The 21,641-nt window shown below is 39.8% G+C and overlaps 2 protein-coding genes across 2 annotated transcripts; one reads left to right on the forward strand and one right to left on the reverse strand.

The window, feature by feature from the left end:
* Positions 1-289: 289 nt before the first annotated feature.
* On the forward strand, positions 290-16,873 carry tm9sf5 (transmembrane 9 superfamily protein member 5). The gene is made up of 17 exons (XM_063000474.1): positions 290-498; positions 1,573-1,640; positions 1,728-1,821; positions 2,437-2,564; positions 4,772-4,901; positions 5,037-5,164; positions 5,641-5,749; positions 5,836-5,915; positions 6,007-6,112; positions 8,747-8,879; positions 8,975-9,094; positions 9,762-9,819; positions 9,905-10,064; positions 10,841-10,992; positions 11,728-11,839; positions 12,988-13,159; positions 15,892-16,873. Exons 1-17 carry the CDS (start codon positions 367-369, stop codon positions 15,957-15,959), a joined length of 1,950 nt encoding a protein of 649 aa, XP_062856544.1. The 5' UTR covers positions 290-366; the 3' UTR covers positions 15,960-16,873.
* A 2,329-nt stretch (positions 16,874-19,202) lies between these two features.
* On the reverse strand, positions 19,203-20,474 carry gpr101 (G protein-coupled receptor 101). Its single transcript, XM_062999815.1, has one exon. It carries the CDS (start codon positions 20,472-20,474, stop codon positions 19,203-19,205), a length of 1,272 nt encoding a protein of 423 aa, XP_062855885.1.
* Between the last annotated feature and the right edge of the window lie 1,167 nt (positions 20,475-21,641).

The raw sequence follows: 21,641 nt of genomic DNA on the forward strand, positions 1-21,641 counted from the left end.
GATAGTCTGTCAAATTTGCCGAAATAGTTTTGTAATTAAGTTTTGTAGTTTTTATAATTATAATTATTTATTATACGTTTTTAATGTTTCTTAAATATGTAACCAACACTAATGTCTGCATTTGTCGTGCCAATAAAGCTAGCTTTGAATTTGAATTTAAATGTGAGAGAGGAGGGGTGGTAGAGGGAGGTAGAGAGAGAGAGAGAGAGAGAGAGAGAGAGAGGTAGGTGTTACACTACAAGAAAACCCGGAGCTTTAATCTGACTCTGGCTCACTTGTACAATAACACTTACTATCTGTTCTCATTCTTGTTATTAGAGCGGCTGTGTAGTGAAGCCAAAGCTCCAGCGGTACCAACACACAACAATGAAGCTACTGAAGCTATGCTGTGCGTTACTGTGCAGTTTAGTTGCTGTTAGCGCGGTGTCAGCTTTCTACCTTCCGGGTTTAGCTCCGGTTAATTTCTGCGACGAGGGAAAAACAACTTCTGACTGTCAGGTAACCTTTAATACTTCTTATATTTTTGTCTTTAGGACGACTGGATAATGTTGCTGGTTCGTTGACAAAATTCGCACCAGCACCCTGATGCACCTTAGCCGGACAGCTAGCTGCTTAGCTCGCTTAGCTAAACGTTACATTTTGAGCACGTAGCTAGCAAATATTAAAGTAAGCAATATTACAGAATACATTTATGTTACACTGAAAGGGGGTCAAACATGACAGGTTATGTGACTGAATTTTTGCCTTTTTCCGACCAAGTTCACTCAGTCATGAGAACAAACCTAACACCACATCATTTCCTTTCCAAAAACTGACAGCACACGTTCAGGTCGCGGTGTTCCGTACACTTTCATTCAGACTTCGCTTACTTTCCTTTGCAACCAAACGTCAGTGCACCGATACAGCAGCTGGGTTAAAGGGGGTTAAAATCTGGAGTCTTGGGTGTATTTGAAGTTCTGATTTATTAACTTTCGACGGGTCACGTTTAAAACAAGAGCCTAGACACAGACTGGGACGCTGTACGGAACACAGTTACTACAACAGGGAAAACACGTCACGGTAATCCGTACACCTTGTTTATAACCAAAGTGTACTGGATAATATATTTTTATATGCCGTGTATACCACAGACAGATGCTATTACAGTAGAATACATTTCCACGTGAAATATTTGAGAAGACAAGAAAGGTGCATTGAGATTTAATTCATTTTATTCATTTGAACCTGACAGGAGTTTGTAATTAAAAAAAAGGCACAACATCTGTACTGTGAATCCAGCCCAGATCAGAACAAAATTCACACAAGAAATCACTTTAAGTATATCACTACAAAAAGTTTTATTTATTGTGATAGAGGCAATGCAATGAAGAGAAACTTAGTATTCTGTACATACTGTACTGTATTTTTACTTTTACACAGTACAAGTATTTTAATAATATCTAATCACCAGTGGTTAAATTCTCTCTTTCAATTATCCATATAGAACTCTATATGTTTAACTATGCAACTATTAAAATATCAATTAAATGTTATTAAGATATACTAAGTGTAACTTCATAATTACTATTACAGAATGAGATCCAGCTCTTTGTCAACCGGTTGGACTCTGTGGAATCTGTCCTGCCCTACGAGTACGACGTGTAAGTGGAGTTATACCTCCCTAATTCTCAGCCAGTGACACCTGCTAAACTGGTTCTGATTGTAATAGGATCAATGTTTTGTTTAAGGTTTGACTTCTGCAAAGATGCTGAAGAAAAGAGGCCTTCAGAGAACCTTGGTCAAGTGTTATTTGGAGAGAGAATTGAGACATCACCTTACAAGGTAGGACAATCACTGGTGAAGGCTTTGGCTGAATGGGTGAATCTGATTAGCTCTAGCAGGCAATTGGTATACAATTAGTTTCTTATTTTAAACAAGCATGTTTTCTTATAGACCTACATTCAGCAGTGTTCTTTAATAGGGCAGTTCTGTTTCCAGGCAGGAGTAGTGAATTCTGGTGGCATAATTAAGGTATCACAGGGGATGTGTCATGTGGCTATTTGAGCAAAAACAATGGAATTAACCTGTCCTAATACTAACCACTCTTTGTAGTTTTTATATGTTTTTGTTGTCCTACGTTTAAATCCTGCACACTAATAGGACTTGGAAGTCATCAAATAATTGTGCAGTCCTGACCAGTTACGTATGGTGTATGCACTCTGCCAAAGATGTTCCTTATAATTCAAAACTTTTTCTTGTTTTTATGTTAAAGGGCAGTGAAATTTTTTTTATTTGCCTTGGACTTTGTTAGTCATTTGGCATTCTTGATACTACTTTTATGTGGTTATTTCTGTGACTCACTGTTTAAACAACCTGTCCCTTCTGTTTGATTGTATATTGTTGGATGTTTTTGCTTGGATTTGTGTGCTGCCAGTTTAGCTCTTTTTTTTTTTTTAGTTTACATTTAGAAAAGATGAGTCTTGCCACAGAGTGTGCACCAAAGTGTATGACACATCTAAACAAGAAGATAACGTGAAGTTGGACTTTTTAAAGAGAGGCATGGAGTTAAATTACCAGCATCACTGGTAAGTTGGTCATAATTGTAATTTATCGAAACTCTTTGAATTGTTACCAAATGCATATCTGTCCAAAAGTTTTCAGACACCCAACACTATGATTACAGAAAAGCATTTTAATATCATTTAAGTAAGAAGTAATAGATAAAATGAAAGGGTCAAGAAAACTTTTCACAAAAAGGAACAGCATGAAATGAGATAAGAAGTATTGAGTATCATGGTGCTCTCCATGCTAGAGTGCTAGCATCTAGAAAGAATTAATTCTGTTACAACACACTCCTAATTTGCAGTGTGCATTTTACACAGGACCATCAGTGCCCCCCACACTACAGGATGTTAAGTCATAATTATGGTAGCGTAGCAGTAAGTTGTGCTATCCCATTACCGCTGGGATCCAGGGTTGGATTCCCCAGCAGTGCTTTTGCCTGGACGAGCATCTACATACAGACATGATTGACTGAGGCCTCACAATGGATTAGGATTCAGTGATGTTACTGCATTGGGTCTAGTGATTCCGGGGAAGCCGTAAAACATGAAAATGAAATGAAGAAAAAAAAAAAAAGATATTTGGGATCAGAGCTGCCCTTACTAGATTTTGAGTATCAGAGTATACACACCTAATTGTGAAATAATCTGTGGAAAAAAAGACCAGCCTGATATCCTAAAATAATTTGTGATTGTTGGGCCTGGGTGCAGTTAAGTGTAGGCTGTATTAGGGGTGGGCGGTATGACGGTATTACGGTATACCGCGGTATTAAAAAATGGTGACGGTATAAAAAAAAAAAAAATGTGAAGCGCCAAATTTCTGCTTCAGGTTTACCTTAAAAACGGAGACTTTAGGACATGCGCGCATCCACAGTAAGGGAGGGGTGGGAGGGGTAGGCGGTTGGAGCTCGCTGATTGGTTGTGGAGGTGATCACTGAGGTGATAACACGAAAACTAGTGCGCGCTCTACATAGACGCGTTTTACGTCATCCTATGCGCGCTCCCGAGAAGGAGGCTGTTTGAAACCTTAGACGCCTTAATAAGCTGTAGTTCGGTATCTTAACATTTCAAGAACGAGTGAGCATCGGAAGTGTCCTTGGCTTAAAACATAGCTGACAGTGCGGAGAAACGGAATTATTTTCAAAAGTAAATAAATGATTTGCAAAATCGAGCTTGTGAGTTGACATGCTAGCACACTGTGCTATCCCATCCCATTGGTTTGAATGGCAAAAAGCTAACTGTTAGCTTAGTATAAGACAGCCCCGATATTAATATCAATGATGAACGATCATGAACATTTTGCTACCTTGCCTTAAATGTAGGCATAATTCAAACAACACTTCAATGAGAAAAAAGATTTATTTTAAAAGGAAACTACAGGAAAGAGACAGACTGGTTACATTGCATTAAGTTTCATAAAAATCCTCTCTTGTGCAGAGATGTGTTTGTGCCTGTGTTTGTGCCTGTGTTTGTTTCTGCTTTTAAATATACACGTTATGAACCAATCAGATTTAACATCATTAAACGAGTTTTTTCTCAATTATTTGTCATAATACTACTAGCGCTCTCTTTATCTGTGTGTCTGTGTCTGTCTGTGTGTGTGTGTCTGTGTGTGTGTCTGTGTGTGTGTGTCTGTGTGTGTGTGTCTGTGTGTGTGTGTGTGTGTGTGTGTGTGTGTGTGTGTGTGTGTCGCTCCCCGTGATAACTGCGCAGTTCTAATCGGCTGTATTTCACCCACTCCGCTTCGCATCAGTAGACGAAATTAATCAGTCATTATAAAATAAAAATATATGTAGAGAGCTCCCTAGCTTTTCGAACACACCCTATATAACAGCTCCCAGAGGCGCGACTCGGGTTCCTTTAGTTCATTTCAAAGAGCCGTTCAATAGAATCGGATCGTTCGCGAACGACCCATCACTAACAGACAGACACGCCCCCTACGCGCCTGCGCGGTAATACCGTATACCGCGGTATTTTTTGAAGACGGTATGGCGGTATGAAAATCGGCAATATCGCCCAACCCTAGGCTGTATGCTTAATTTTGTGCACAAGCTTTTATCCAAAGCAACTTACAGAACTGTGACTGTGGTATACTGGTTAAGAACCATATTCAAGGGCCCAACAGTGACAACTTGGCGGTGGTGGGGCTTGAACCAGTCGTGTGCAATGAAATTGTGTTGCAATTTTGATTTGAGGAAGAAGGAAAGGCTCCCTAAACTATTTTTTTGCAGGATTGTGGACAATATGCCTGTAACATGGTGCTACGATGTCGAGGATGGTCAAAAGTACTGCAACCCTGGATTTCCTATTGGTTGCCTAGTAACCCTTGATGGAAAGCCTAAAGATGCTTGTGTGATCAGTGTAAGTAAGCAAACCGCTTGTTGACCTGTAAGCTCATGAAAGGAGAGCTGTTTCTGTGTGGGATTACTTCTGTTCTGTAACAGTGTGCATGAATAGTGCTGTCTTTGTAATTGCGCTGTTTTGTTTTTCTTTAAGTCTGAGTTCAACAAGAAAAATACATACTACATCTTCAACCATGTGGATATTACCATAACGTACCACAGCGGGGACAAAGAGAGCTGGAGTGGTGCTCGACTGGTGGCCGCTAGACTGGAGCCTAAAAGGTTAGCCATTTCAACCAGAATTTCTTGACTTACTAGTCAATGCTACCCTTAACAAATACAGCTTGGGGACAAATAAAAGGAAAAAGTTAAGCACCACTATAAACTGACAGACTAGCTTTAATGTGTTTTGGTGTAGATTGCACAAGTCTAGAGCTGTGGAGCTGTATAAAAAAGATATTCCCTTAGTTTTGATAGTGCTGGAGATTGCTTTCTAACACATAAGTTCAGACTCTTGCATAGGTTGAGATCTCGTCCATGCAAAGGCCATTAAATATGATTGACCACATGCATTTAAAGTGTCTGTTAAATTAATTATTTTTTTTGAAAGAGTCATTTAGATCATTTGGAACCCACACTAGCTGCTACATCATGTCTTTAGCCAGCCAATAGCACCACTGAGATTCAAATCTGGATCTCGTGCTGTACTTGTACCTGTACCAGCCTTCTTATTTTTCCCCATCTTGTTTTTTTTTCAGTGTGAAACACAGTGATGAAAATAGTCTGTGTGAAGGCCCACCCATGGAGATACCTGTGGAGTCTTCTAATAAACTGAAAGTGACCTACTCGTACTCAGTCAAATTTGAGGCAAGTTTCTTAAAATAGTATTGTGTGCTATAACATCTACCTGTTGAGTGTTTTTATGTGAGCTTGACATTCTGATTTTTTTCCAGTCCACAGATAAGATCAAATGGGCTTCAAGATGGGATTATATTCTGGTTTCCATGCCCCATACAAATATCCAGTGGTTTAGGTAAGGGCTTCTTTGTTTATTCAGCTATCTCGATTTCTCAAATGTGGTCCCAGTTCATGTAAATGACCTTTGTTTACCCTGTTCTGTGTAGCATCATGAACTCTTTGGTCATCGTGCTCTTTCTCTCTGGCATGGTGGCTATGATCCTTTTGAGAACATTACACAGGGACATTGCCAAGTACAACCAGGTGGATCAGGTACAGTCTACTTTAATTCTTCATCTTCGGTCAACTCATTACATCTTTAAATGCAAATTCTTACAATATTACAAGCATCATAGAAACATTGCATACATTTCCCTCTTTCAGTACTTTTATGGGTTTGGTATAGATCTGCTGGGTCAGCTTATTAATACAGTGACATTTATTTATTGGGGTTAAAGGCTGATGACTATGCATGGTTTTAGTTTATCTCCATCCAATAAAAATCTTTGGCAGTTCTCTTATTGCCAGGTTTGAAAGCAAACTCTCACTCTATGCTAAGGAGAAAATTTGTCAAGATTTACAGATAGTATAAAAAAACTATGATATAACAGGTCTACCCTGAATTAGAATCTTATGGAATGTCACTGCTCGTGGTGAAGCAAGCTGTACATCAGCATATTAACACTGAACTGAAGTTCACCTTAATTTTCTCAGCACATTCATAAGCCATCACCGAAGAGGTTACACACCATCTTACATGGCATTGACCTAAATACTCATCAAAACTCATCATGGCTTTGGAATGGCTAAACTGACCCTGTTGAAACATATAAGGACTGTACCTGAGTGTGTCCCAGAAAGCCAGCTAATATGATTGGACTTCAATTAGGGTGGCCATATATCCAACCAGATGTGTGCTAGAAGTTTTTTAAGTGGCTGATCAAGATAAGAGCTAAATGACATATATTACCGAAATATTAGGTGTGTTATGTGTATTTTAGTCCAGCATTTCCATTTTGGACAGATGTTTAAGTTTCATTTATTCAGTCACAGCTGCAGAAATAATTGAAATCCCCAGACTGCCAAGAGTATGTAAACTAATGCAGAATTTAGAAATGCATCTCTCTATTTTGGCCATTCATTCCATTCATTCACTGGAGCATTTATTACCACTAAAAGGTTTCTGACTCTGTACAGCTCACATTAGATGAACAAGTGTATGAGCAAAGCATAGTGCAGAAGTCTGCATTTATAAATAAAGCAGAGAATTAAATTAATCCACCCCTAAAGTATGGTGTGTCATTATCTTCTGTTTGGATTTGTTTGGATTTTACTTAAGTCCAGACCAAACCAAAGCCCAGCTTTTCTAAAAGTATCCACTTTTTTGGAATATTTTGATGTTAATAATGACTGTAATAATGTTATTTTCATAACATTAGTCCGCTGACCTGACCTGCTTTTTCAGTAATGCTGGCTTGAACTATTTGGTTCTGGACACAGTCTGGTTTTTGACCTAATTTTGTGTAAAAAAATCCTTAAACGATTCTCTTAGGTAGTGTTCATGTGCTATGTTATACTTATCTTAATGTTATGGTGGCTTGCCATTTTACTCTGAAACATTCTGTAAAAACAACCACACAGACGAAACCAGAAGAAACTGGTGATTTTTTTTATCTTTTATTATTGGAAAGGTGTATATAATGCAAACAAGCACTCAATATAAAGCAAACAAACTTAGTTTGAATTGTTCAAGCCAGTCTATGAATCCTGAAAGGTGACGCATTAAATTCAATATAGATGCAAATTACAGCCTGTAGGATATCCGGAATGGAACACAGCCAGAAAATCATTTGTAAATGATGTTGGCAGGAGTAAAAAATCACTAGGTGAGAACAATGCAGTAAAATTGAGTAATGGTGCACTCAATCTAAACACTGTGCTGTTAGTCTGAATTGGATTGGCATCCTATCCGGGGGTGCTACTGTGTGGCGCCCAGTGATTCCGGGGAAACCGGACCTTCCGTAACCCTGATGATTTAGATAGAGTGGGACACCAACACATGAACTCTGAAGCAATTATTTTAATGCATCATTATTTTTAAATATCTGTTGATGAATGTACTAAACACCCTTTTCCTTCTGTATGATACATGTATATGTAGGTCATACTATTTTCTGTAAATATTTGTACATGTATTTCATTTTGCTACTTTGTTAGCAATTAAACAACAGGAATAATAATATTCATACAATTATATGACTTTTATTGCAAGTGGGCTAAGTGGGACACCTCTTAATATTAAAAATAGCAAAAAGTGTCTACATTGTTTTATTAATGAGAGATTTTGGTTACATCCTGTTCAAATGCACCCTCTAATGCATATATTATTATTGTTTTGAAAGAAAAAGCCACTGAACTGGATTACATTTCTAATCCTGTGCCAATATTCTCATTGTGTCTCATAGATGTGTTTTACAATCTCATTTGTGCCATTTGCAGGCAGACTTGGTTAAGATCCACCTGAAGTCAGGCATTGCATATGTAAGCCTATTTTCAGGCTCTGTTTGCATATCTTCTCAAGGGTGATTTTGGTGATTCTTGAATTTCTGGGAGATTTCTTTGTGTGATAAAACATGGTGTGCTGATCGTAGCTCTCACAGTAATTATAGTGGAAAATGGAAAAAGAAAAATCAGTGCTACACATCACATTTATAATCTGCACCATATTTTATCATTTTGTGATTCATCAGCCTGCTTGTCCTTGGCAAGAGGGAACTCTGAAAACACTGAAAACTGTTATCAGACCTTACTGTGATGATAATAAAACATTCAGAACTTAAAACTAGCAGTGAGAATACGCTGACCTTGTCATTATAATCTGACATGTTTTTGTGATCCCTGGTGCAGGAGGATGCTCAGGAGGAGTCTGGGTGGAAGCAGGTACACGGAGATGTGTTCAGGCCACCCAGGATGGGCATGCTGCTGTCTGTGTTTCTCGGGCAGGGCACACAAATCTTCATCATGACCTTCATCACGCTTTGTAAGGATCACCAGAACAAATCTTAACAAATTTGTAGCTAATTTTTTAAGGGCTGCTCTTCGTTTGCAGTAACATTGCTAAACTTGTTTTTTCAGTTCTCGCTTGCTTGGGATTTCTGTCACCGGCAAACCGTGGAGCACTTATGACCTGTGCAGTTGTGCTGTGGGTCCTGCTGGGCACCCCTGCTGGATATGTATCAGCCAGACTCTATAAAAGTAAGAATATGGAATATTTCCAAAAAATTGGGAAAAGGGTTTTAGTAAGTATTTACATCTGTTGAGAATATTAAGTCTGTTTGAGAATATTTTTTGGGAAACAGTACAAAGACAAGATAGGTAATGAATTTCCCCAAATCCTGACATTTGTGTGGAGCGAAATGGTGTTAAATTGTTGTACCATTTGCTTAAGCAGTTTAAGTAGCAAACATTAATTATTTATTATTATTAATAATCATTTATTATTATTATTTTTGAATTCTCATTCCAAAACAATGAAGCTATGTGACATTGGGTACATTTACAGCAGAATTACAGCAGAAATCACATAATTATGTGATTTTGTGCTCGTGTGACATAATGGTAAGAACCAAAGTTCCTGGGCTTCGAATCCTCTGCTTGACTCATAAAAAAGTGCATGGTAGTATGTGAACCTAACCACTGGGGGTCACATCGGTGCACCCTTAGTGCTGGTCCCAAGCTCTGATAAATTGGAGGGTTGTGTCAGGAAGGGCCTGATAAAAAATTCAGAAGAATAATCCACTGTAGTGACCCCTAAAGGGAGCAGCTGAATGGAGTCATTATATGTGATTGTTATGGTTTTATGCTGTGTATTTCTTGCACACACCTCTGCCTGCTTTATCTAATTTTATTTTTACACCCCTAGGTTTTGGTGGTGAAAAATGGAAGACTAATGTGTTACTGACAGCACTTTTGTGTCCTGGGTATGTAAACTGTTTAATATGTTGAGTAAAATATGTTATTATAAAGAGTAACTGAGATCATCTCATGCTGTATTGTTTTAAACAGCATTGTGTTTGCGGATTTCTTCTTGATGAATCTGATCCTTTGGGCTAAGGGCTCTTCCGCTTCCATTCCTTTTGGTACGCTGGTAGCCATCCTGGCCCTGTGGTTTGGTATTTCTGTACCACTCACCTTCGTGGGAGCGTACTTTGGTTTTAAGAAAACGGTGAGTTGCTGCTTTAGCTTCACTACATCAAAAGATTTTACTTGAATTTTTCTTTGTGAAAGACATTTGTTTTTTTAAACAACTAGATTCAGCAAAAGCATTTCTTCAAACCTGTCAATCGGGTGCACACCACCACTAAGCTCTAATGCTCCCTAGCTCAAATCTCAGCTCTGCTGTCAGCCAGCTGGACACCTACACAAATCTGATTGGTTATGTCCAAGGGTAGGAAGGCTGAAAGGATTCGTGGTAGTGCTGCAGTCCCTTTGTTAGCTGGTCAAAGGCCCCTGCATAGAGATGGGGAATAACGATATTGCTGTCTGTGTGAACCTGTACTCGGCAGATGTAAAAAAGTGGTTGGCTACAACACACGTAGGAGGAGGCATGTTTTATGGCTGGCCCTCCTCTGTAAAGGTGTGGGTCTGCAGCAATGAGGAGTGAAATTTGGATAACTGGATATGACTAGGTTGGGAAATAAAGGGAATTATGCATAAAAAGATCCTGATTTAATAGTAAATCATTCCAGTAGAAATTGTGTCAGGGATATGATAGTATTCATCATGGGTTGCAATTTGCATTCAATGCATATTGCAGTTTGCATGGAATGCAAATTGAAGCTCAAAGGTCCTCAAATGTTCTTGTAGTTAATTTGTTTTTCATTCATTGAATTTATGTTTCTCTTTGATCTCTTTATATTAATATCTTTTTTAGCCTTTGTGTTGTCTGTGCTGCTGATCTGTTGCACACTGGCCTATATTAATTGTGGTTGTTTTTTCCAGGTGATTGAGCAGCCAGTGCGAACGAACCAGATCCCACGGCAAATCCCAGAGCAGTCTTTCTTCACCAAACCTCTCCCAGGGATCATCATGGGTGGCATTCTACCTTTCGGCTGCATTTTCATCCAGCTCTTTTTCATTCTCAACAGCATCTGGTAGAGTCCTCAAATTGAATAATCAACACACTTCAATAATTATCCTGATGTGCTTTAAAATGCCTGAATAGTCTTTTATTCCTGCCGACTAACATCTGTGTCTGTATGAGTTTAAACTACAGCACACAGTGTGGCATCTTTTATGCAGACGAATAGGCACAAAAGCTATACAACAGTTAGTAAAACTCCTGTTGCCATTTTTGGCCTCTAATACTGGTCCTCATATCAACCCCCTATGAGGACTTCACATCAGTATGTGTCGTACGCTCCATTCGACAAACCACCACTTGGAAAATGGTAGCTCAGTGGATTGAGCTCTGGCCTATCAATCGATAGGTTGTGGGTGAGAATTCCGGCTCTGCAACCACTGCTGGACCCTTGAGCAGGGCCCTTAACCTTTACAGCGACAGGGGTGCCACATAATGGCTGACCCTGTGCTCTGACCCCAGCTTCCAAACCAGCTAAAAAGTACAAAATAAGCATTTCATTGTATTGTATATGTATATATGTGTTTATATGACACTACCTATTGCACTACCTCCATTCTGGCTAAGGAGTGTTGTAGACCATCGTGCCCCTTCCAGCGTCTTCCATATTACATTTTGCGATGTCATAAAATGTCTTAAATGTAACTTTACACTAGACACCCTGTTTTACTGTTGCAGTACCTCCAGCTAAAAAAAATTATAAATTGAAGAGTTTTGATGTATTTCTGATTTCTCTACCTCCCTGCAGGTCTCATCAGATGTACTACATGTTTGGCTTCCTGTTTTTGGTGTTTATAATTCTCCTTATCACCTGTTCTGAGGCTACCATTCTGCTGTGCTACTTTCATTTGTGCGCTGAGGTAAGGATGTACATGGGGCTGGTCTAACTAGCCACAAGGCCTTCAAATCTATATGGGACATTTATAATCAAACGTATGTAAAATGTTTACTTGGTTCTCAAGTAGAATGTTAGATCAGAGGTCATTGGGTTTATTCACTTACTACTGCACTGCACAAAAGTCATTTTCTAAGTCTTTAAGAAAAGAAAAAGGTTTCCGGAAAGCATGTTGTTTTATGTAAAATTGTGATGTCATGCGACCAGCTCAGCAGTTGGGAAGTGGATGGCGACCAGCTCAGCAGTTGGGAAGTGCATTTCTCTGTGCGCTCTCAGTGCTGGTCCCAAGCCTAGATAAAATAGAATCAGGAAGGACAAAGGTTTTACTAGATAAATCAGAATAAATATGATGATGCAATAAAGAGCTGGATACTGAAATTGGGTATTTCCAAACTACATATTAAAGAAGTAGTGTATTTTAATGTATTTTCATCATCCACTTTACCTGAAAAAGTTCTATACTGGACGCAAGGCAGAAATGCCCTGGACAGGGAGCAAAATCATGGCAGGGCTTTGGCCACCAACAGACATAACCAATTATGTCTGTGTAGATGCCCAGCTGCCTGATAGCACCGCTGAGATTAAAACCTGGATCTCAGTGGTGGTGGGCTAGCATGATAGAATGCTGCTCCACTCTAGTGCCTGTAGTTATTTTAAATGTGGCTTAAGCTGGAGAGCTGTTCCTAGGCATTTTGATTTCTTGAACATTAAAAAGTAAAACATAAAAGAATGAAAATGCATCCCTCTTGAGCATTTTGTGCTGTCAACCTGGCCAGACATATAACAGACTCAGTTGGCTGTGTCTGAGGGAGGGAGGTCAAACAGGTTTTGTTGATGTTGCACGAAGATAGCCTGTGCTGTCTGGTTGAGGCGCCTCCACAAGTGCTGGATGATCGTAGCATAGTGTGACCCTCCATACGCGTTATCATAGATATTGTATGGTATGGCCATGGGCCTTTTTGCAATATGCTGTGTAAATAAAAACAACTAGTAATGATTTGCCCTGTGTTAACACCAGGAAACTTGGGCAAATGAATCCTGTTATGAACAATATTTATTGTACATTATTTCTGTTTTGTCTTGCTTAATTTTTTCCTAATTCCCATTTCACAGGATTATCACTGGTGGTGGAGATCGTTTCTTACAAGTGGATTTACTGCAGTTTATCTGTTCGTCTATGCTGTCCATTATTTCTTCTCCAAACTCCAGATTCAAGGAGCTGCCAGCACCATTCTTTACTTTGGCTACACCTTGATCATGGTTCTCATATTCTTCCTGTTTACAGGTGAGTGGAAAACTGATTTTGGCTGAAACGCATGAGTTTAATGATTAGAATGGGTGTCCCAATACTTTTGTCCATATAGTGTATGTGTTTTGGAATTTATTCGTCATATTCCCAAAACAAAATCCTTTAGCATTTAGTTACAAATACAATTCCAGTCTAGATCAAGGTCTGTGCTTTAGTTTAAATAGCTTCAGCCACAAGCTGCTCATCCTAAATGTCTAACGTTCCTCAACGATGCTGATAGTTTGCACAGATAATAAAGGCTTAGTGTGCTTCAGATCATTACTGAACCATTTTGCCATTACATAGAGCTCTCTATAATCATGTGATTGCTGCATTCTCTATGCATGTGCTATTATTGCCGTTTATGTTCTAACTACCAGGCTTCTGGCGTGCATGTTGCCATGGCTTCTAATAGATACTTCACGAACCCTTATGGTATCTTGTTTTTGCTGCTGCGTATGACGTAAAGACTCAAAATTTGTACAGTGAGGGCCAAAGGTCTGAGACCACTAATGAAAATACTCGCATTTTGCTTTTTTCCCCCATCACTTTTCATGTAATCACTATAAATATATGGAACAGTGGTGGTTATAAAGCTGTGGGTTACCAACTAGAAGGCTGTGGGTTGTAATCCTATTGTTGGGTCCTTGAGCAAGGCATTTAACCTTCTCGGTTCTAGGAGTGCCATATTGGATCTACTGTATATATTGCCTTTTTCTCATCACTTTTCCTATAATCTCTATAAAGAAATGGGACAGTGGTAGTTATAGAGCTGTGGGTTCCCAACTAGAAGGATGTGGGTTTGAATTTCAGCTCTAGAATTGAAGATACTGTTGTGCCCTTGAGCAAGCCACTTAAATTTCTTGGCTCCGGGGTGGCGTACGATGGCTCCGAACCCAGCTTACAAAGAAGCAGGGATATACAGTACACATGTATGTATGTACGTATGTGTGTGTGTGCACTTATATACAGTATATTGTCTGTATATGGACTGGATTGTCCTTGTTTTTGTAATATGTGCATGAATTTCAGATTTCTTAATTTTTGGTATGGCCATATTTATAATAGGTGAACAGGCCGCTCAGGTGGCACAGCGGTAAAAACACACGCTGGAACCAGAGCTGGGATCTGTAATACATTGTATCGAATCTCAGCTCTGCCTGCCAGCCAGCTAGGCTGAGCAGCCACATAAACAACGATTGGCCTGTTGTTCAGATATGGGTGGGATTAAGCCGGATAGGGTCTGATTAAGCCGGATAGGGTCTCTCTCTCTCTCTCTCTCATTGCATTAATGAACTTAAATGAGCTTCCGATGAGTAGATCAAATCCACCTCGAAGTCATTTAAGCAAACACTTTAACGGAAAGGATAAGACTTGTAGAAAATCGGACCTTTTGGACACAGAAACCAACATGGTCAGTTTTACAAATGTTCATACTTGCTTTTTAGTGGCCATATACTAAGAAATTCTGAAATGCGTGTATAATTGTGTGTAAGATTTAACTTTTTATTGTTTCATTTTATTTGCTGATAATACAATTTGTCATTTGTAAAAGGAGAAATTCACTAGTGGTCTCAGACTTTTGGCCCCCACTAAATGTGAGCAGTCTGTGATGTGTTCATCTCAGTGTGCCTGCGTTTCGCAGGTAGAGGTGGTCTGAAGTTGACATGGTAACAGCACGCTCTAGCTCTTCCCGGTAGAAAACACCCACTCAAGTTGAACAAAAACCAATAGTCTGAACATAAATAGCAGTGTTGTAATTTTTTCATTTTTTAGACATTTTCTGTCTGTCTGTATTCATGCTCGATGGTAACACTGTGTGGATCTGCTTTGATCAAGGCATCAACTGGTATGAAAGTAGCTGCATTTTAAAAATAGGCTATTTTCCCCTAGCTGATGACCGAGCTCTGATCTGTTTGTTCGCCTATTTACATGCAGCTTGTGTGTGTTTGTGTATCTGTGTTCCTGCCAGCCTGCCTTTGATCACATGTTCATTCTGTGCTTTCTTCCACAGCATAGTCATCCCATTGTGTCCGTTTTCTGTTGAATTAGGATCATATTCAGAGCAGCGAACTAACTGACCAGTACTTTTCACCCAACATCTGAATCTTCAGATTTTTAACCAGAAGGGTTAGGTTTAGGTCAATCATGTGCTTCCTTCAATAATCATGAACCTCTGCTTATTTGACTGTATGTAGAGCCCTGCGTTACTTCCTGATGTGTCAACACAGGCCTGATTTAGAAGCTAGAGAGTAGCTCTGAGCAGTCATGGAGAATCCCAGCAGAACTCCCAAACAATGATACCTAAATAGGCATCCTTATTTCATAAAGTACACTGTTTGGCCGAAAGTATGTGGACACTCCTTCTAATTCTTAAGTTCAGATGTTTCAGCCACACCTATTATTTAAGTTCACTTATATGCTTTCAACTTTGTGGCAACAGTTTGGGACATAGATTAATAAAGGTCTGGTTTAATGATTTTTGTGTGGAAAAACTAATCTTCTTAAACATTTTGAGATAAACTGGAACATTTTGTGAGCCAGGCCTTTTAGGATTAGTACCTGACTTTACAAATGCCCTTTTGACTAAATGGGTAGGGGGTAAGCAATGCCATGTTTTGCTATGGAATATTCAAAAAGGTCATTGTGAGATATCCACATACTTGTGACCTTACAGAGTGCATTAACAATCATTGCATATAGTTATGCATCTGTTTTTTTATCAACAGGTACCATTGGTTTCTTCGCATGTTTCTGGTTTGTAAATAAAATCTACAGTGTGGTGAAAGTGGACTAAGATCTAAATCCCGGTGAATCCCAGCCCAGCACCCCGGCCAGCGCAAGGAAACCACCATATTCTCTTCACTGTTCTGATATTGATAGGCAAACTGGGAGACATGAGTGGAACATGTGCCTCTTTGTTTGGAAACTAGCAGTCTGTTTTATAATTCACTTTGTTTAGTTTGCACAGTGAAGATCTTTGTGTTCATGGTTAGCTTTGATTGACTTGCTGGCCAGAGCGAATATTAGAATTGAGCTGGACCACGTTTGCACATTAAGATAAATTTTTCAGTTTTCGTTGTGGACTCCAGGAGCTGGAAGAAAGACTAAAGTGACTGTGATCAAAAGAATATCCGTACACCTGTAGGAAGACTGTGTACTTCCTAAACCTGAAGCACAACTGCATAATGATCCCAAGAGCAAAGACATTGTAATTCCTTATATATATGAAGTATAAATAAGTATCTTATGCTTTTATATTGATATCCAAATATGTTCATTCCCTTTTTAAACCTGTTCTGGTGCATGTTTATCATTTGAATGTTACAACCTAGAAGTTGTATAAAAATGTGATTTCATTTGTATTTGATTTATAAAATAGCTTTAGATGAAAGATAAGAAGTCTGGATATAATATCAGTAGCATTATAAGTGTATCTGCAGCACTAAGCGAACTTTAACAATTCAACCAAACAAAATGCAACATGCACATTAACGATCAATCATCTGATTTTACCAGCGATTTTGAGTATTGAATTGCTCATGAAAACAAGATGAAATAAGACAGTTATCAATCTGTTCTGCATATGATAAAGCCATTTAAATTTCAGCACTGTAATCAGGTCCACTGTTTTTTGTATGACCGCACACACAAAAAGACAGCTTTTTAGCCTGTCTGTCTGTACAGCATTCTATTAAAAATTAATTCACACTTCTGCTAAAATGGCAGTTTTTTTGTGATGTAAAAAATCAGACCAAGATCAATGATTTCAGCTTTTCAGATTTTAATGTGATTTGATTTGTATAATTTAATTGAAAAACAAACTGAAATAATGTAGACGGGAAAAATAAAAAACAATGTGGTTGCAAAAGTATGCACACCCTTTTATAATTGGAGATGTGGCTGTGTTCAAAATGAGCCAATCACCTTGTAAACTCATGTCAATAGTAGTCGGTGACACCTGCTATCAATTAAAGTGACACTGATTATCCCCCATATAAAGTTCAGCTCTTCTATTAAGATTTTTGACATTTAGTAATAGTTGCATCTTACAGCAAAAGCCACAGTCTGTAAAGAGCTTACAGAGCATCGAAGAGTGTCGCAAACAGCTTGGCAATGACAGCGTCGCTGCTGTTATAAGAATGGTCCACTACCCAAACAATGTCTTGTAAGTGGTGGTCTGATGGTGGTCTCAAGGTAGAGTCTGGATGGAAAATTGTGCAGAGCAACTGCAGGTAGATTATAGTAAGGAAAGTATTTTAATAAGTCCCTTTAAAGTACATTATTATTAACTAAGTCGTTAATAATGTAAGTAATTTGTACATTTATTAAACAAAATCAATTTGATTTTGCTAGTAAAACTAATAATCATTTTTTGCAGTTTTAAGGAAAGACCCTTGAAAATGACCAACGAAATCTTTATTATTTATGCATAGCCCAGACTAAAAAAGGGTCTCGTATTTAATAACTTATAGAACATCCTTTAGCAGCAACATGTTTATGCGGCTTATATTTTCCCTCGAAATTACACAACGGTGCTATCGGCCAGTTGGACATCTACATGCTGACAGACATCATTGTCTAAGGAAGAAGGTGGCTAAGGCCCTTTAATGGATTGACCTCCTGTCTGAGCAGTGTCAAGACCCGTCCCCCCAATATTCAAATCTGCTCAAAATGTCCCCCCAGTATACTGATATCAAAACGATAAATAAACATAATCCACTCATGGGTTTTGCGTAATGTTAGGATCTGTCATTGTTCCCATCAGTTGTTTTGTCAGGATTTTTTTAGAATGGCAGGAACCCCCACATGCTACCTGCACTGCACACTTCTAAATTAGAATTGCAGCATCCTCATCTCGGCCACCTCCAGCTCACTCTCCTGTCTTTTAGTCAGTGCCACCGTCTCCAAGCTATACAACATAGCAGGTCTTACTACTATCATGTAAACTCTCCCTTTCACCCTGGCAAATATCCTTTTATCACTAATTACTTCTGCCACGCTACGCCAACCGTTCCACCCTGCCTGCACTCTCTTCTTCACCTTTCTACCACACGCTCCATTACTCCATGCAAGTTAGCTCTCTCACCACCCTCCCTCTCGTTCACGCACATGTACTTAGTTTTACTCCTGTTAACTTTAGGAGAATTTAGGAGCACCCTCAAGCTATCCAATGTTCAGTTCTTGGCTATGGCCTTGATCTGTAAACACACAATGCAATTCCATCTGGCCCTCCTTATACCGTTTCATCAACATTCTTAAAGCAATTATGTATAATGTGTAGCAAATATAGCAACATCATTTATTAAAATGAAGATATCTTTAGGTTACAAACTTTTTTTGGAACTATATATCTAGTCCCTAATAAGACCCTGTTAAAGTTTTGTATACTGTCCACAAAATGACAAACAATGATTTTAAAAAAACAGTGCATGATTTGTCTGTTTAAAGTAACAAATGTTCTGCAGTAAATAACATAGAAAACAGTTTTTTTAAAACTACTAAATGACTGATCTGTCTTTTTATCGCCTTATGTTTTTGACCTGAAGTACAATATATTAAACATAGTTTCACAAAATACAACAAGTAAAATTTCTACTAATCACTATATCAAAAATAGTAAAAATATAGTACATTCCAAATACGTATCACTTATTTATAATAATTCTATAAGCACATCTCATTAAATACACCACTTAATCTGCATTATAAATACATCAGAATTACAGGTTTAGTAACCTAAACTTGTGCAATATTTTATGGCACCATTCAATAGCAATACGACAAATACTGATACCACTTTTTATGCATTTGTCCTTTCGGGTTTCACTTGTAAGAACCTAAATACCAGGTTCGGGCCGCCAGTCCATTGAGCTTTAGTCTGTGAGGAGTTTTAGTCATCCAGGCTATTTTGATTGTCTAGTGATAAATCAGAGTAGAACTGATCGATAAAGCATCTGCAAAGAGTGTTTAAAACTAGAGTTTTACCTACTGGACACACTGCCTTGTAAAATGCATCACAAAACACACAACACATGTATTACTTGGTGCTGTGGACAATGAGCTCCCTTTCGGAGCTCAAACTCACAGACGTTGTCTCTTTTTGGCTTTCCCTTGATCTGCGTTCTGTAGGTGAGGATGACGTGGTCCCTTCTTCCCATGTCCGGAGCGGGCACACACGTGCCACGTGGCTAGGCATGTGCAGCTGCCCTGAACGCCCGTCCGTCACTGTAAAACAGCTGTCTACGGCCAAACCTTGACCGGGCTGGCTCTGTCCACACCGTGGCCCACAGAGCAGCGCCAGAAACTCCTTGCGCACACTGCGGTGCATGTAACCATAGATGTACGGATGCAAACAGCACTGCAGGAAAAAGAGGACGAGTGATAGTGAGGTGAGCCAGGGTGGCACAGAAGTGTTGGAGCATATTGAAATGGTGCTCAGAACACTGTAAGGGCCCATGCTGAGCACATAAGAGGCCATGATGACAAAAACCACCCGGGCTGCCTTGCAGTGGTAGTGAAAGCGTCTGTGTCTGGACCTGGCAGGATATGCTGCCGAGAAAGTCTCAGGTTGAGGCTGCTGCTGTTGAGAATTCGAGCATGAGTCTGGAGGTTGGCTGGTCTGGACGGGGTGCACCAGAGCATTTTGCCTCCTGGCTGCTCTGAACACCATCCAGTAGCAGCAAAGCATGATGGCCACGGGAAGCCAAAAAGACAGTGTGGCCACCAGAGCTGAGTATGAGTGGCTGGAGGACCACACTACAGTGCAGGCGTTGTGGCGGCGGTCGAAATCAATAGCTCCCCATCCATAGAGGGGTGGTGTGCTCTGCAGCAGACTTAGCAGCCAGGTCAGGGCAATCAGGTTAGTTCCCAAGTGAGGTGTCATGCGTGTGGGATAGGACAGTGGGTGGATAATGGCCAGGTAGCGATCCACGGACACAACGATGATGGTGTTTACTCCGGTGAAGGCAAAAAGGTGCATAAGGACCACCAGGGCCTGACACAGGTGAGCATCCAGAGGCCATACCTCAGGCACGGTGGCGGCGATGACGAACGGCATGACGAGCACAGTCTGAAGCAAATCGGCCAGCAGCAGGTTGAGAACGAAGCGATTGGCGACGTGCAGCAGCTGTGGCTTTCTCTGAAACACCAGAAGGACCACGACGTTGCCGAAGAGAGAGGTACAGACTATGACTGATATGGCTACCATCTTCACCGCACTGATTGCTTGAGAAGGTGGCTGGAGGGCACCTGGGTCCCAGGGCACTGTGCTAGTATTATAGTCTATGCCAAGAGCCTCCATAATAGGCATGGTGGCAACGATGATGTGGGTGATAGCTCATGTGGTGCACGCTCACACCTCATCTACCCGAATGTCTGCCTGTGTCGCTGTGTTTACCTGACACACAATAGAAGAGCCCTGAGGGGGCTGTGAGTCTCCATTACACGACAGTCCCTCCTGGAAAAGCATTATTCTTCAGGACACAGTCTGTAATTCATTCAGTCATTTCCACCATTGGCATTTCTGTGATGGTGGCATCAAAGTCTTGATAATTAGCTACGAATCTACATACAGTGCAAGAACACAGATGTTTTTCTTCATTCTTTATCATTTCTTACACCACACACGGATGATCAAGGTAACTCCATTCAGGTCATCCTATTTGCGGCTTTCTTTCTCATAAGGGCGACAAAACAGCTGGAAAAAAACAGCTGCCAGATTCCATTGTCGGTTATATTACAGGCGCGGATTCCCTGGACGCAAAGCGACAGCGCTCGTCCTTCTGCACATCATTCACGAACAATAAATGGCGTTTACCTTGACATGACCAGCATTATCCTGGAAAAACATAGATCATCTCTATATCCTGTATCTGTCCTCGTCCATTTTTGACTGCTGTGTTTCCTCCGGTGTGCTGAAATCCCGTTTCAGCGCTAATCAATGGCCGCGCTGAGCTTCTTCTTCATACAGCGCACACCTCTGATCATCATTCACTGCGGGAGACTGTCCTCCTTCTTTCATCTGATTCCTCTCTTCAACCTCTCTTATCCTTTACTCCGAAATTCAGACCCGAATTAACCCGCTCCAGATGTTAAAGTGAGCATCCGCCGTTTAAATACACGTCCAGACTGATAGACGGAACCTGTGTTCTGTACAGCGGTGTAGCCAGATGTTCTCTGTATTCGAGACCTGTTGTGATTTTAAGTGAACGTAAACATAGGTTAACTTGATTTATTCATTTATATTTCACAGGGCATCAAAGTAAAAAAATACAATTAAGGGGAGGTTAGAGAAGCCAACCAACTTTCTTTATGTTTTTAAAGGTGAAAAGACAGGTGAGATTCGAACTCATGTTGTTGTAAGGCACTTAATCCACCAACTCACCAACTATGCCACTGTGCCACCCAGATAAAGAAAACTTTATTATGAATACATTATTATAAATATAAAACATGTAAAACATTATATATATACAGT

This window comes from Trichomycterus rosablanca, chromosome 8 (assembly GCF_030014385.1).
Source record: "Trichomycterus rosablanca isolate fTriRos1 chromosome 8, fTriRos1.hap1, whole genome shotgun sequence".
Classification (NCBI taxonomy): domain Eukaryota; kingdom Metazoa; phylum Chordata; class Actinopteri; order Siluriformes; family Trichomycteridae; genus Trichomycterus; species Trichomycterus rosablanca.